Genomic DNA, 17778 nt, shown 5'->3' with positions numbered 1-17778 from the left:
GTGGCGCGCTAAGCTCTCTGTAGAAAACAGTAGTTCCAATGCATTCAGTGAGGGCTCATCACCTGCAAAGGTAACAGAAAACTTTTCTATTTCTCATCTTCTGGGAGAGCTGGATGACACCCTACGTGGCGGCTACAGAGTGCTATTATTCTTGGAGCTGCAGGATTTTCACACCAAGGGTCCAGGTGTCAGTCAGAAGTGCTATGAGGGCTTAGGGCCAACCCACACGTGTCAGCACTTTCCGATCCAGATAAGGGTACTTTCACACTTGCGGAAGAGGATTCCGGCAGGCAGTTCCGTCGCCGGAACTGCCTGTCGGATCGGTCAAAACGTATGCAAACTGATGGCATTGGTCAGACGGATCAGGATCTTGATCCGTATGACAAATGCATTGAAATACCGGTGTCATCTGGAAAAACGGATCCGGCATTTATTTTTTTTCCACATTTTTTGCGGTCTGAGCATGCGCAGATCGCAATGCCCGATCCGTTTTGCCAGAACACTCAGGGCATTATTTAGAAATGAATGCATTTCAATGGGAAAAAATGCCGGATGCGGCATTCCGGCAAGTGTTCCGGAATTTTGGACGGAGATAAAACCGCAGCATGCTGCGGTATTATCTCCGTCCTGAAAAAGTACAAAAGACTGAACTGAAGACATCCTGATGCATCCTGAACGGATTGCTCTCTATTCAGAATGCATTAGGATAAAACTGATCAGTTCTTTTCCGGTAGGACGGAACTCAATGCTGGAAAAGAATAACGCTAGTGTGAAAGTACACTTAGTCCATGGACTGGGGAAAGCATCCATGGTGACACGCTGTTATGGAGGACATCTGTGGTAGACACGCTGTTATGGAGGACATCTGTGGTAGACACGCTGTTATGGAGGACATCTGTGGTAGACACGCTGTTAAGGAGGACATCTGTGGTAGACACGCTGTTATGGAGGACATCTGTGGTAGACACGCTGTTATGGAGGACATCTGTGGTAGACACGCTGTTATGGAGGACATCTGTGGTAGACACGCTGTTATGGAGGACATCTGTGGTAGACACGCTGTTATGGAGGACATCTGTGGTAGACACGCTGTTATGGAGGACATCTGTGGTAGACACGCTGTTATGGAGGACATCTGTGGTAGACACGCTGTTATGGAGGACATCTGTGGTAGACACGCTGTTATGGAGGACATCTGTGGTAGACACGCTGTTATGGAGGACATCTGTGGTAGACACGCTGTTATGGAGGACATCTGTGGTAGACACGCTGTTATGGAGGACATCTGTGGTAGACACGCTGTTATGGAGGACATCTGTGGTAGACACGCTGTTATGGAGGACATCTGTGGTAGACACATTGTTATGGAGGCATCTGTGGTAGACACATTGTTATGGAGGCATCTATGGTGGACACATTGTTATGGAGGAATCTATGGTAGACACACTGTTATGGAGGACATCTGTGGTAGACACGCTGTTATGGAGGACATCTGTGGTAGACACGCTGTTATGGAGGACATCTGTGGTAGACACATTGTTATGGAGGACATCTGTGGTAGACACATTGTTATGGAGGCATCTGTGGTAGACACATTGTTATGGAGGCATCTATGGTGGACACATTGTTATGGAGGAATCTATGGTGGACACACTGCTTCTGCTTTGACTGACAGGGCCAGGCAGTGGTAAAGCAAAGAGAGAGGGGCTGGCCACAGAAAGGAGCGCAGCTTCGACGCAACAAGGACATCCTCAGACATCATCCACAACTCCCTCCTCCCTCAGACTAAACTCCGTCCTACCTCAGACGTCAGCCAAAACTCCCTCCCCTAACTGAAAAGTCCCTCGTCCCTCAGACGTCAGTAAAAAAATACCTCCTCCATCAGCCCTCAGCCTAAACTCCATCAGCCGTCAGGTGTTAGACATCGGGTGTCAGGCATTGGTTGTCTGTGGCGTACATACAGGGGTCGCAGTTGCGACCGGGCCCGGCACTCCAAAATGCCAGCAGTCAGTGCAGTGACAGAAACGTGGCATGCAGACTCGTCGCCGCGCCGGCAGCTTGAGCCTAACATCTCTCCCTCCGTCATGCGCCTCCTGCCTGCTTCATTCATAAAGTGGGAGGAGCCGGCCGACAGGGCAGGAGGCGCATGACGGAGGGAGAGATGTTAGGCTCAAGCTGCCGGCGCGGCGACGAGTCTGCATGCCACGTTTCTGACACTGTCACTGCACTGCAGCTTGAGCGGCGCGATGTGGCTGAGCGGGGATTATAAAGTTGTGAGTGGGGCCACAATAATTGCTGCGCGGCCGCCCACCCGCAAGGCTTAGAGAGAACACTGACTGCAGGGGTCAACAGGCGGCCAGGCCCAGTTGCAACTGTTTGTGCGGACCCCCCCCCAACACGTGACCCTGACAGTTGATGGAGTTTAGGCTGAGGGCTGACACCTGATGTCTGACGGCTGATGGAGTTTAGGCTGAGGGCTGACAGCTGATGTCTGACCCCTGACACCTGTTGGCTGACGGCTGACACCTGATTTCTGACCCCTGACAACTGATGGAGTTTAGGCTGAGGGCTGACAGCTGATGTCTGACCCCTGACGACTGATGTCTGACCCCTGACGGCTGACACCTGTTGGCTGACGGCTGACACCTGATGGAGTTTAGGCTGAGGGCTGACACCTGATGTCTGACACCTGACGGCTGATGGAGTTTAGGCTGAGGGCTGATGGAGGAGGTATTTTTTTGACTGACGTCTGAGGGAGGAGGGAGTTGTGGATGATGTCTGAGGATGTCCTAATATGTATGCCGTACAAGAGCAATGATGACACACTCATTGCACCAACGGCCTAATTTATATATTAAGAAAAAGTATCATAACTCAGGAACCGAGCCTCAGATCGAAAAAATGGAAAAGAGCGTTTTAATCTGGAGAACCATGTGTCCATGCAGACAGCTAGGGGTGGTGGCAGAATCCCTTTAAGGGTCCCGAATGATGTTGGCAACCGTGTTCTGCATCCATGGCTGACTATTATGATGTTTGTATATATATCACAATTAGAGATGAGCGAATCGTCTTCAGACGAAACATCCGAAGGCGATTCGCATAAAACCTCGTTCTAATACTGTACGGAGCAGGAGTTCCGTTACAGTATTGGCTCCGATGAGCCGAAGTTATTGCTTCGCGAAGTCTCACGAGACTTCACGCAATAACTTCAGAAATTAATTTGTACTGTAAAAAAAAAAAAAAAAAAACATTTCACGAACTCGTTTCGCTCGTCCCTAATCACAATTGAGAGCGATTTCCCAGGACCAATGGATAACCTACCTGTCCATCTGATTGTCAGACCCCACCAATCTCATACTTAGGACCTATCCTCAGGACCCGGCTCCTATCTGACATGGGCCCCGCCAAGAATGCTTTCTCTAGTCACTGACACGGGACTTCCAAAAATGGCCGAGGGCCAGCTTGCCTATTTTCGGAGGTCCTACAGAAGCGAATGGCGGCGTCGGCGCTCGCTACTTTCGGAAGCCCCATAGTAGTGAATAAAGAGGATGCTGCGCATGCGCCCCCCATCCTGACAGGTGAAATCTATGGCGCCCATGTGGCTCCCTTTAAAGTGAAAAGCGCACCCCTGCAAATGGTGCAAGTGGGATGCAGATGATGGACCCCCTCAGCTTACAGTCTCTGTAGCACCATGTGTTTCCACCTGCGACATTTCTAGAACGTCCCTTCAGTCAGAGACAATTTCTCCCATTTCCAGATGATTCTGAGACCTTTATCTAGGACTACTCACTGCCTGCAAGCCTCCACGCCTCCACCGTGACGTCACCTGTTGCTCAACACTTCTGTTCAATAAAGTTAAGTGACGTGTTTTCACCCCCTCAAGACCTGGAATAATTGGGCGGAGCCTTTGAAGCCAAACACGACGCCATGTTGACTGGCAAAGTCCGCGGGACTGTTTTCTTATCTGCACCCCGGTCAAGCAGAAGTCACGGAGGCCCCGCCCACAACTCCGCCCCCTCGACACTTCTCATCCGCCAGTCCTCCTGTCAGCTGCCTGGGTGGGCGTGGCCAGCTGCCTGCTTATACCCTTCCAATAGTGAGTGACGGTGACAGCGGCCGCGGGGACAAAAACGGGAAGTGGTGACACCTGAGGCTCCAGACACCGGAGCTGCTGAGAGCAGGAGGGCGGCAGGGGACAGGCAACCCGGCAGCGGGGACACTTGCATTCACCTACAGGTTGTATACTGAGACCCATGTAAGTGCCCTTTAAGTAAACCTCCAGGCATGCATGTCTCTAGTTGTAGCTGCCAGACATGGCAGGGGACATGTGTGTGGCATGTTATACAGTGTATATAGGGAGCACTTAGGTCACATGTAGTGCACTCTAGACAACTGATTGCAAGCTCTTTGGTCCAGTTCTAGCCAGAATATACCTCACATAGGCAGCTGGTTTATAACATATAGGTTATATGCACATGGTTATGGCTGTGCATGTACCTCTATAGTGTAGGGGTCCGTGTATAGCTCTATAGTGTACATGTGAAGTCTAGGGGTCCGTGTATACCTCTATAGTGTACATGTGAAGTCTAGGGGTCCGTGTATACCTCTATAGTGTACATGTGAAGTCTAGGGGTCCGTGTATACCTCTATAGTGTACATGTGAAGTCTAGGGGTCCGTGTATACCTCTATAGTGTACATGTGAAGTCTAGGGGTCCGTGTATACCTCTATAGTGTACATGTGAAGTCTAGGGGTCCGTGTATACCTCTATAGTGTACATGTGAAGTCTAGGGGTCCGTGTATACCTCTATAGTGTACATGTGAAGTCTAGGGGTCCGTGTATACCTCTATAGTGTACATGTGAAGTCTAGGGGTCCGTGTATACCTCTATAGTGTACATGTGAAGTCTAGGGGTCCGTGTATACCTCTATAGTGTACATGTGAAGTCTAGGGGTCCGTGTATACCTCTATAGTGTACATGTGAAGTCTAGGGGTCCGTGTATACCTCTATAGTGTACATGTGAAGTCTAGGGGTCCGTGTATAGCTCTATAGTGTACATGTGAAGTCTAGGGGTCCGTGTATAGCTCTATAGTGTACATGTGAAGTCTAGGGGTCCGTGTATAGCTCTATAGTGTACATGTGAAGTCTAGGGGTCCGTGTATAGCTCTATAGTGTACATGTGAAGTCTAGGGGTCCGTGTATAGCTCTATAGTGTACATGTGAAGTCTAGGGGTCCCTGTATACATCCATAGGGTACATGTGAAGTCTAGGGGTCCGTATATACCTCTGTAGTGTACATGTGAAGTCTAGGGGTCCGTATATACATCCCTAACATACATACTATAGGGATCAGCACTTAAGGCACAAACATTTCCTGTGTAAAAGTCACAGGGAAGGATTTGCATGTTCACAGATTTTCGTGTGCACTATGTGTACCTACACAAATCTGTAGTCTGAGGTGTAGAAAGTCCCCCCCCCCCCCCATACAAATCACAGGGTATACACTCTTACAATGATAAAAGTTTGCCCGTCCCCTGTCACCCGGGCCGCCGTCTTGAAGCGGGTGGCTGCCCTGGCGTTGGCAGCCTATGGAGCCCGCCGGCTGTACCCCATCTTGAGACATCTCTGCCTTCACTCCTCTCAGAAACATAAAGATTCAAATGGACTCCAAAAAGGTAAAGGAGCGTCGTCTTCTTCCACGCCCCAAGCCGTGTATGAGAAAACCGCGGTCAACAAGGTGTTTTTCCGTAGACTGATCCGTCTACTTAGGCTTCTTTTCCCGAAGTTGGCCTGCAAAGAGTTTGGGTTGCTGGTGTTGCACTCGGCAGCCCTCATCTCTAGGACTTTCCTCTCAGTATATGTGGCCCAGCTGGACGGACGATTGGCCCGATGTATCGTGAAGAAGCAGCCGGCCAGTTTTGCTTATCAGCTGCTCAAATGGTTGCTGATCGCCCTACCCGCCACCTTCATCAACAGCGCCATACGTTACCTGGAGGGTCAGCTTTGTTTGGCGTTCCGTACCCGTTTGGTGTCCCATGCTTACAAGTTGTACTTTGGAAACCAGACTTACTACCGGGTCAGCAACATGGACGGGCGGTTGCGGAACCCCGACCAGTCTTTGACGGAAGATGTGGTGGCCTTCGCCAGCTCCGTGGCCCATCTCTACTCCAACCTGACTAAACCTGTGTTGGACGTAATCGTGACCACTTACACATTGATCAATACGGCCAAATCTAAGGGAGCAGGTACCAGGTGGCCATCTGCCATTGCAGGACTAGTGGTTGTCATTACAGCTAAAGTGTTGAGGGGCTGCTCGCCGAAGTTTGGGAAGCTTGTGGCAGAAGAAGCGAAAAGGAAAGGAGAGCTGCGGTACATGCACTCAAGAGTGGTGGCCAACTCCGAAGAGATTGCCTTCTATGGAGGTCATAAGGTAAGGTGGGCAATGGTTTATGGGGTCCTCTTCAAAAGCCTGTCTCCTTGGTTGATTCCACCCAAAGTTAACCAGTTGTGTCCATTGCTTGTTTCCTACACAGGTACCAACGTACCTCTACCTAAATTCCTTGGGTTTCTGAGTAGGACACATGCAAGAATGGACGCAGGTGGAACAGTAGAGCCCCGTCCAAGGGGTATTCCCATCTTATCCCTAGAATATTCCATAAGTGTCTGATAGATGTGTGTCCCACCTCTGAAACCTTGTGATGCTTGTTTTCTTGGTTGATTCCACCCAATATAAACCACCCGTCTCCATTCCTTGTGTCCTACGCAGGTACCTACATACCTCTACCTAAATTCCATTGGTTTCTGCGTAGGACATACAGAAGGATGGAAGCAGGTGGAAGAGTAGAACCCCGTTCGAGGGGTATTCCCATCTATCCATAGAATAAACCATAAGTGTCCACCCAAAGTTAACCAGCTGTGTCCATTGCTTGTGGCCTACACAGGTACCTACATACCTCTACCTAAATTCCTTGGGTTTCTGAGTAGGACAGGTGGAACAGTAGAACAGTATTCCCATCTTATCCATAGAATAGGCCATAAGTGTCTGATAGATGCGGATCCCATCTCTGAAACCCACACCTATCTCGAGAACTGAAGTCGATCCACCCAGTGAGGCAGCCCCAGGTTGCCTAGTCCAGGTTGTGAATGAATGAAGAGATGGTTGGGATTATGGAACCATCCGTGAATAGAGAGCCGTGCATGAGCAGCCACCAAGGAGGTCAGTGGACCAGAGTTATGGAGATGGGGGTTCTACCTGTGGGATCCACACCTATCAGCATTTATGTCTAAATTGGAAATACCCCTTTAAGGGCTGAATCCTCCAATAAAACAAAAAGCCTCCACCATAGGAGATGTTTCTTTTGTATAGTATGGAAGTTGTGTTTCAGGTACAGAATATAAATTAAGGAGGGATGTAGAATGTGTCTTGTTTCTATGACAACTGTACTACTGTCAGTTTTGGGAAGTGAGCATGAACGTGGCACCGATGACGGTGGTATACAGCATTATAGATGCCAAATTATATTACTTCTGTCATAGCAGGATTACTCTACCAGGAATTGACCTCACTTTAAAGGGTGTCTGTCAGCAGTTTTGACTCCTCAGAACTGCTGACAGCACTAGGTAGGGACTGGGGAGAGTAGTGCAGACATATCTAGAGCGGTGGTCTTCCCCATTTGCTCTGAGTGACTGCTTTAGGGGTCTCCTGACTGGACACAAGCCCTGCCTTTCCCATCACCTATATGGCACTGTCAGCAGTTTTCAGAGGTCAAAAATGCTGACAGACTCCCTATAAAATGATACCACCAATGACGTATGAGAAGAATACGGCCATAACCATAGCTCTCCCCCACCCCTGCTCCTCCTGACACCCGGAGTGCACAGCGTCATTGGTTGCTATGCCGCTGTGCACTCCGGGCGCCCGGCCTTAGTCACACCAACTTACCTTTCCAGCAGGGGCACCGCCGACACTCCATTGTTGTGCACTGCTCTGCGCCTGACGTCACACAGCACGTCAGGTCACGGCGTGTGTATGTCAGAAGGTCAGTGCAGTGCGGGACCATGGACATGCTGTGGAGTGTCCGGAGGCCCCCTGCTGGAAAGGTGAGTATTCAGAGCGCAGCGGGAGACTACGGAGTGGGAGTAATAGCAAGCTCTTCACTCCCGCTCCATGGTCACGTGACACAAACGAATCCTCGATGCAAAAAATTTGCATCAAGGATTTTTTTTTTTTGTGTCGAGTTACTCTATTTAGTCGAGTACTCATTGCAGCCCTAATGCAAGCCCACCTTCCGCTCACCACTACGGGAGGTCCGAATATTGTCACATGATCGCTCATCTATTTTTGGAAGTTCCATAGCAGTGATTGGAGAGTACACCACACATGCGCTGTGTGCTTACTATCCCTTCGGGGTGGAGGGCCATTGTGGAGATAGCAACGGGTACCAGAGGTGGGACCTGCCCGTATCTGACATTGATGGCATATACTAGCGATATGCCATCAGTGCCCGAGATGGGACAGCCCCTTTGAGTTTTCAAATGTTCGAATAAATTATAGCAAAATTTTCCGTAGAATCCTTTGCCTCACCTACCCAGATCTTAAAAGGGTCGTACTATCTGGACATTTCTGTCATATCGATGGCATATGCCATGAGTGACCAATAGGTGTGGGTCTCACCTCTGGGCTCACCGCGCATTCGCAGCTGTCTCCATTTACTGCTGTGGAAATTTCAAAAATAGCAAAGCGGGTGCGCTCTGCTATCTTCAGAAGTCCCATAGCAAAAGTCTCGAAGAAAGGCTGACCCATTATAAGTCAATGGATACATTGGGGTCTGTAGGAAATGGTTGTAAATGTAAACCAAGTGAAAAAAGTCCTAAAGGGAAACTGAAAAAAAGGCATCTCCGTTTGTAATAATTAAGCCAGGAATCTTAATTGTTATAGTATTTTATATTGTACCACATCACTGTGTCACGCAAGAAGGGTCATCACTGCAGACCTTTGAGCTTAGGTGACTTTTGATTGCCTAATCGAGTGCCATGGTGCTCTGTAGAGCGGCAAACACCTTTTTGACCGTAGAAGCCCTTGACTGATAACTTCCGAAAGATTGCTCATGGAGATGTACCCTGATTTCCTAGACCGGTCTAACTGTAAGTTTGCAGTCAGTCACACTCTTGGTGTCCCTATTGGAAGAAGATCTAACATGATGGAACTCCAGGTGTCTATCAGCCGCTGGTCTCTTCTCTTTCCAAAAAATATATACATCTCTTCGGTCAAGGAGTAACTTGCATGTACGGCCAGTTTAATTGATTTCTGGTCAAGCCCAGATGTTTTAAAACGGATTAGCAATGACCAAGCCGGCTTCTTAATGTTCCAGTAGGTATTGAAGAACCCCTAGCTGCTCCATCAAGTTCTTCTAGCTTCATTACTTTGCAGTGCAATCTCGTAAACTTCCATAACCAGTCACTGTAGCGATGCCAACCTCTGACCTTCTAAACTGTGCCTTTAGGGACTAAAACAGGAGACAGCAGGGAGTGTTTATCCAGATGCCGATGTGAAAGTAGCTTGACGTTTGTCAGAGCCTTTTGCTCATGTCTCTTGTGGTGGCTTCATAGAAATGAAATATTGTGGGAACCGGAGACTTGAAACGTTTGTGGCGCTCAGCTGGGGTCTTCAGGCTTTACCAGCAGCTGGCTGAAGCTGAGGAGCCATATGAAAGCTTTGATGAATAAAAAGAAGCTATAAGTTGCTACAGTCTAAGGACTAATTAACCCAGTTTGGTGTCCTAGCCTGTTCCAACCACAATACTGTCAGCACACTGACCCTGTAATAACCTTGGAGTGACCAACTGTGATTCTTTCTGACCATACACATCCATGCTTGGCTGTGTTTTCAATTTTAAGAACAAAGGGTCAAGCATTTTGAAAACTAACATATTTATTCATTTTCTCCGAAGAGTCGGGACAAAGCCTTCACATTTAGGTGGTTGGCCAGTCCCACCAAAACCAGTGGGTTTGATCAACATTTATCTAATACGTATGGCCACCTTAATAAGAGGTCTCGTAAAAGAGATTCTGCACCTCAGAATTACTAAGACCATAGGAGATGGAGAATTGAAAGCTCCTGTGGCTATGCCATAACTGTGTAGATAGGGATACCCCTTTTAAAAGGGTTTTCCAAGATTTTGATATTGATGGCCTGTCCTTAGGATATGTCATCAGTATCTGATTGGTGAGGATATGGCTCCCAGCACCCTCAATGATTAGCTGTTTGAGAAGGCCATTGCGCTCCAGTGCTGCAAGGCTCTTCCTAGATCAGTGACGTCACATTCATCAGTCACGTGGCCTAGGTGCTGCTTAGTCCCATTCAAATGTATGGCGCTGAGCTTGGCCACGGCCTGTTCAAACAGCTGTTCGCCGGATGTGCTGGGAATCTGACCTCCACTGATCAGATATTGATGACTCTAAGGCTAGTCCATCAGTATCAAAATCTCGGTCAACTGCTCTAAGGACAGGATATAATGACCTTGGTTTTTAAAAGGGGTGGGGTGTATGGCCATAACAATTTTGGTCTGTCCTTGCTATTTGGTTGAGTTGTCCAAAGAAAAGTCCTCAAAAAATGAAAGATGTTGGGAACCCTGGTGCTCACTCTGTATTTGAATGCCCAGGCAAAGTGGCCTGTTGCCACTATGGCAGCCAGCACCCATGGCCCATGCCTCATTTGCCCAGGGATTTCATGGAGACAACATCATAGAAGGTTGTTGGGCACAGTCTCATCATAATCCCCCTATTGCCCTCTGACTTTGTGAGGTTCACATATCGGCGTATCACCAGGGGTGGTTATAGTTGACATTATTTATTGCTCTTTTGGCCACATTTAGCTGTTTTCATGGACTGTATGTCCTGTGCTCCAGGTTAAAGCTGATTCTTCATCTCTCTACCAAGGACAAATTCCATTTCGTAAACTTTTTATCTTTTTTTTTTTTTTTTTCTGGCAGAGGACGGTTATTGTAAATAGGTTATCACCGATAAACTTTAGCACTCTGAAACATGAAGATGATTACTGTGGAAGACCAGGCTGTGATGGGACCAGCTGCCCATAAGATGCACATTTGGTCTGGCTGAATGAGCGTGGTATTTCAACAGGTGGAGGCAGATAATGAGCTGCCTACTTCACGGGGAAGGGTCAGAGTGGTTGAAGTCTAATGCTGGCCATACACATTAGATAAATGGTGGCCAGTTTTGACCATCTAATGAGTATAGGGGCCTCCAGACTCTTCCATTGACGGCAGATGTTGAGGGAGATAAGGTTCAGGCTGTTGGAGTTCAACAGGCCCAATACTTATAATCTTGGGAAGATGTGTCACCACGAGAGATGTCTGCCAGCAGATTTCTTCCCAATTGGGACACCTGTAAGTGTATGGAGGATTCAGGAGAGATGGCCCAAAAGCTATCTGATATGTTTGGCCAGCTTGGTTGACCCAGGGACAGTAGGTGTCAGGTACTGGTAGACTGACCTCATACTTGCCCATACAATTGCAGATGTCTTCAGTCAAATTTGGATGGGTTCCCCAAGCCCTTAAAGGGGTTATCCCCTGACATATAAAAATCAGAAATCATATAGTACATGATAATATCTTTCTAACAAAGCTAGAGCCAGCCCTGTACCTCACATCCTTCCCCCTGCATTCATTGCTCTGCTCAGTTCTGTGGGTTTGCAGCTTAGGGGCGCATCCTTTCTCAGGAGGGGTGTTCTTTTTCTGCAGCTCTCTCTCTCTCACATCTCTTGGGTGTGTCCTTTCTGCTTCAGCTCTCTTCCTATTACAGCCTAGGTGGTGTATCCTTCATCTCTCTCCCAGTAACTGTCACAGCTCAGGGGGAGTCTTTTTTCTGGTGCAGCTCTTTCCCTGTAACTGTCACAGCTTCTAATAGCAGATATGGCTGGTGGCAGGAAAAAAACAGCCATGTGCGACCACCTCAGAGAGGTCACTGAGGTGGACAAGGAAATAAGTAAAAGCAGCAAGTGGTGCTATACAGATACATTTTATTGAATAACTCAGTGGCTATGCTAAATTTTTAATTGCATGCAATTACAAAAGTATTCAGGTACTGGTGTGAAAATTGTAGAATATATTTTTGGGGGGACAACCACTTTAGGTGGTGATAGACACATGTTTAATGGTTAGGATGGAAGGGTTAAGAGGGTTTATTATCAGATTGTTTTACTGATGACCTCTCCTCTGGATAGGGTTAGACACCCGGGACCTTCAATGACGACGAGCCTTGCCTTCTCTTCAAACAGCTGATCGGCGGCGATGCCAGCAGTAGGGCCCTGGCCGATCTGATATTGATGACCTATCCTGAGGATAGGTCAGCAATGTAACAAAAGCGACAACCCGTTTAAACTTTTGAAAGCAAAGAACTTGCGTCCACGAAAGGTCTCTTTGACCCTGGACAAGAGCACAGAATGTTCTTGGAGAGTTCAGGTGACCCATTGACCAGATATAACACAGAGGTTATTAGCGGTAACGAATGTCGCTCGTTAATCTTTAGTAGATACATAATTTGCTTCTGTGTTCGTTAAAAGTCTAATTTTCTTTTTTATAGTTTCTAATTTAAATCATCCCATTATTAGCGACTGAGATAGTGATAGACTTCAGCCATGGTCAGATGTTTCCACCACCACCAGGTCGTTCATTTAAGCTGCTTTTGTAGCCAGGAACACTCAGACTACCCAAATGTTTCGGTATAAATGTTTGGTTTTCTTACGTTGCTGACTTATCCGAAGGAAAGTTCTACAGCTTGACCAAGGCACCATAGAAGATCGAGAAGCAGCAGATGAAAGGCACCTAAAGGAGTTTTCCAGTATAGGCCATCAATATCAGATCGGTGAGGGTCCAACTAAAGGCACCACTGGTGATCAGCTGTTTTGAAGGATCTCTGCCCCCTGTCAAACAGCTGGTTCCTGGACAACTATTGTAAGTTGAAAATATTGTAACTTGAGTCCATAACGCTATGAAAAACTAGTAATTGGTTCCAAAGCCCTAAAATGTCATCCCAAAATGAGAGAAAATAGAGATTTAAAAAAATAAGCCAAGTCCTTAGGCTGGGTTCACACGAGCGTGTCCGGATTAGGTCCGGATGCGTCCCGGTGTGTTGCGGCAAAACCGCGCGAGTAGGAATGCAATTGCAGTCAGTTTTGACTGCAATTGCGTTCCGATGTTCAGTTTTTATCGCGCGGGTGCAATGTGTTCTGCACGCGCGTGATAAAAAACCGACACTGGTACCCAGACCCGAACTTCTTCACAGAAGTTCAGGTTTGGGTTAGTTGTAGTGTAGATTGTATTATTTTCCCTTATAACATGGTTATAAGGGAAAATAATAGCATTCTGAATACAGAATGCATAGTACAATAGGGCTGTAGGGGTTTAAAAAAATAAACTCATTAACTCACCTTCTCCTCTTGATCTCGAAGTTCCCGGTCTCTTCTTTACTTCAGTTGTGGGCTAAAGGACCTTTGAGTTGAGTTTACTGATGAGTTGTGGGCTAAAAGACCTTTGGTGACGTCAGATCACATGCTCCAATCACATGGTACATCACCACGGAGATGTACCATGTGATTGGAGCATGTGATCTGACGTCACCAAAGGTCTTTTAGCCCACAACTCATCAGTAAACTCAACTCAAAGGTCCTTTAGCCCACAACTGAAGTAAAGAAGAGACCGGGAACTTCGAGATCAAGAGGAGAAGGTGAGTTAATGAGTTTATTTTTTTAAACCCCTCCAGCCCTATTGTACTATGCATTCTGTATTCAGAATGCTATTATTTTCCCTTATAACCATGTTATAAGGGAAAGTAATACAGTTTATAGACTGTCACCTAGCAACCATGCATGAAAATCGCACCGCATCCGCACTTGCTTGCGGATGCTTGCGATTTTCACGCAACCCCATTCACTTCTATGGGGCCTGCGTTGCGTGAAAAACGCAGAATATAGAGCATGCTGCGATTTTCACGCAACGCATAAGTGATGCGTGAAAATCATCGCTCATCTGAACAGCCCCATAGAAATGAATGGGTCCAGATTCAGTGCGGATGCAATGCGTTCACCTACCGCATTGCACCCGCGCGGAAATCTCGCCCGTGTGAACGCAGCCTTAGTCTAGTTTCATACAAGCGCTTGTTAACGTCTGGGTCCGGCGTTGCCAGAAGCTATAGCTTTGCCGCCCAGCTGCATTGAAGAGGTATTCTGAGATGTTAATAATGATGACCTACCTATCCTCTGAATAGGTCTTCAGTAACTGATCGGTGGGGGCCTACACCTAGAACCCCTGCTGATCAGTTGTTTGAGAAGGCAGTAGTGCCGCAGCCTTCTCGCAACTTTCCCTAGGCCGAGTGATGACAGGTCAGGTACTATGCAAAATATAGTAGAACTCGCCCAACCACATATGGCGAGTCTGGCTGCCACTTATATAGTTGACCTCTATATTAAAGACCCCTGGCTTCGGAGTGTAGAAACATAAAGAAGAAATGATGATGACACGTTCATCGGTCACGTGGCCTAGGGGCAGCTCGGCCGCATAGAAGTGAATGTACGGCGCTGTGTCTGGTCAGCATGGAGAAGGCTTACAGGAGCGCCAGTGCCTTCTCAAACAGCTGGTGGGGGTCCCGGGTGTCAATCAGATACTTATGACTTATCCAGATAATAGGTCATCTGTATTAAAATCTCTGAAACCCTTTTCTCGGTAAAAGGTTCTACGCACAGTCGGAGACATTACCGATTCCACGTGGATGGAAAATCGTCCCTTTTTAGCAAGTGGAACGTGGACATTTCATCCCTTATGTGAATATAGCCTTTTGCTCCAGTATTTTCAACATTTAGCAATTAATACTGTCATCTCTTCTGGCAATGGGGATAGTGGAATTATTTGTTGTTTGCTGGAAGTCCCAGGACTTGAGTCCACCAGGTGATTGCCTCCACAGTTGACTTTTTTTGAAATGGTTTGTCTCTGATTAGGTAGCTAGATACACCAAGATCGCCAGAAGCTTCATTGGTGCCGAGCTGCGGCAGAATACTCAACCGTTTTTTCTCCTGTCTCTCTCTTTTTTGCCAAAAATAATTTGTGCATTTACAATTTTTTGGTTCATGCATTGAGTGATTTACAAGGTAAGAAGATATTACAGGAATCTTCAAGAACTTTTACTTCGGCTGATAATAGGAGTAATGTTTATTTGACTCCGTCTGGAAAGCTGCCCTCGTTCTGTGAAGTGCCCGAGTCTGTTGACTTTCTGCCTTTATATCTCATCCATCACCATCCGTCTGGACTGCCGAAAGAAGACAGAAATATGACCATCTTGGCAGATTATAGGTCCACATTAGTGATGTTTATGTATATGGGAGTGCCGATCTGTGTAGTTACCATGTCCTGATCAGGGTTTATCCCTCATTATGGTTTAGTAGATAAATGAGGTTGACCTTCAGTACCAGACACAGTCTGTGGATAAGCGTGGTGCTGTTTGTGGGGATGATGTAGAGTGCTACTATGGCATGTGGTCCACTGGGTCATAAAACTTCACATTATAGTAATACCACATATTTCATTTGTTTGGATCGCTACAAACAAAAGCGACTGATCGGTCCCCACCGAGCTTGGCTGCCAAAGAGTTTTGTATAGCGTGCCTGTGCTTTACTTTGGGTAGCCTCCAAATCTCTGGGTAGTTCCTACTCCCTGCAGTCAGAAGGTGAGGCCGAGCAGTTGATGGAGTACGAGAAGGGTGGAGGAGCAGCAAGAGAGAGCCTGGCCGGCAAGGCCAGTGTCCTCTAAGTTTCCAGCAGCTCCTCTTCCTCCTTGTGTCCCAGAAGGTGAGGTTGAGCAGTTTGGGGAAGAAAAAAAAAGGTCAATGAAGCAGCAGAGAAAGCTGAGCTAGCAAGGTCGCTCTCCTTTAAGTTTCCAGCAGCAACTCTTCCTCGTTGTCCCAGACAGGGGGTGGATTGGCCATAGACCTTACAGGGCCGATGCCGCCGGCTAGTGGAAGTTTTTGGGGATGTATTTTGTACTGCTGGGGCAGTATTTTGTGATGGACTGTGGTATTTTGACCTGTTGGAGTTGTATAATGTGCCACAATATGATATTGCTGACACCGCATTCCATCATTTTGGAACCCATTACAAAACACCCCACTTTTTTGTATTTTTTCCAGGGCCATTTTAAGTTCCCGGTGAGCCCCTGGTCCCAGAAGATGAGGTTGTGCACTTTTTTTTAATTTTTTTTTAATTATGATGAAATCAGCAACAACACCTCTCTTGGTACGGTCTTGCATGTGTCAGGCAGTAAACGCAAAGAACTGAGGAGCTCCTATGATGACTTCCCATCTATATACTACCTTACACTGACCGCTCAGGAAGACTCCCAGCTGTCAGACCACCGATCTAGCTGTTATACCTTATCCAGTGGATAGGAGAACTTTTTCCAACTGGAATAACCTTTTAAGAAGCTGCATCATGGATCCTTGTAATGCAGATTTTCAGATGGTAATACTCTTTCTAAAAAATTTGAGTAGACATGGTGGGTGAAATGGTGACCTGCGCCAGTTGATGGATACAATGCCTGCACATGACATCATCATATCTTCTCGTGATGTATAGTCTTAGCATGCATGTTGGTACTTGCATCCCTGGATCCGATGAAAGCTGTAATGGCACCGGACGGGGTTAAAAGCAGAGTGTGCATGCTGTACCTGCGCTCCCTGGACTTTGTGTGGCTGTCATGGCCCATAACAGGTAGGAACTAGTGTTAGGGACCACTCATAGAGGCGACCTTGACGCGGTGAGTGGCTTATTACGCTTTGGCCAAAATGTACACCAATGCCTCATTGAACATCCTGCATAGAGGCAGGGCAGAGTGCTGGTTGCAGAGTGCTATTGCATTTGTGTCTTTTTCTTTGTATATGTATTTCGCCATAGCGAGGTGCACCTACATATAGGGTTGTGCTGACTGTATCCCCCCACATTTTTTTCTTTGTAGTATATATTGGAGGCGTGGTGATCTCCATGCAGTCATGCACACCTGACCAGTCAATCTGTCCTGGAGGCTGGTTTTAAAGTCAGTATAAAACTGAGTCTACTTCTACAGGGCCTACCAGTAGCCATTTGGCTCCAGGAGAAGTATATAGTGGGCTCAGCATGCATGTTGGTACTTGCATCCCTGGATCCGATGAAAGCTGTAATGGCACCGGACGGGGTTAAAAGCAGAGTGTGCCTGGCGTTCATGCTGTGCCTGCGCTCCCTGGACTTTGTGTGGCTGTCATGGCCCATAAACAGGTAGGAACTAGTGTTAGGGACCACTCATGGAGGCGACCTTGACGTGGTGAGTGGCTTATTGCGCTTTGGCCAAAATGTACACCAATGCCTCATTCAACATCCTGCATAGAGGCAGGGCAGAGTGCTGGTTGCAGAGTGCTATTGCATTTGTGTCTTTTTCTTCGTAGCGTTTTATGTCTCGTTCCTTCCATACAACATGTTGACGGCATGGTGAAGTTCACAAGTAGAGAGGTTTGACCTGGAGGCTTGAGTGACCTTCTAGGCCTTTTCTTAATCAAGCTATGCAGGAGCAGTTGTTACGAGCAGGAAGAGCCCAAATCAAGATATGAAACTTGCAACATCTTGTCACACATAGAAACTGAGAGCTGCTTCACCTTTCCCCCACTTGGCTCGGAAATTGGCGCTGACCTTTGGGAGTAAGTGTTGAAGATGTAACGTTTTGCTCCACTCACCAGTTTACTTTT

General features: G+C 47.3%; 1 protein-coding gene across 1 annotated transcript in view; it reads left to right on the top strand.

The window, feature by feature from the left end:
- Nucleotides 1-4488: 4488 nt before the first annotated feature.
- ABCD1 (ATP binding cassette subfamily D member 1) overlaps nt 4489-17778 on the top strand; it is a 47323-nt gene continuing 34033 nt past the window's right edge. Inside the window, exon 1 of the mRNA XM_040405129.1 lies at nt 4489-6430. Coding sequence (XP_040261063.1) covers nt 5513-6430 — 918 coding nt within the window. The 5' untranslated portion in view covers nt 4489-5512. The remainder of the gene's footprint in view (nt 6431-17778) is intronic.

The sequence above is a fragment of the Bufo bufo genome, chromosome 8 (assembly GCF_905171765.1).
Source record: "Bufo bufo chromosome 8, aBufBuf1.1, whole genome shotgun sequence".
Lineage (NCBI taxonomy): Eukaryota > Metazoa > Chordata > Amphibia > Anura > Bufonidae > Bufo > Bufo bufo.
Note: the sequence above shows the minus strand (reverse complement) of the source record. Positions and strands in the feature narration are given on the sequence as shown.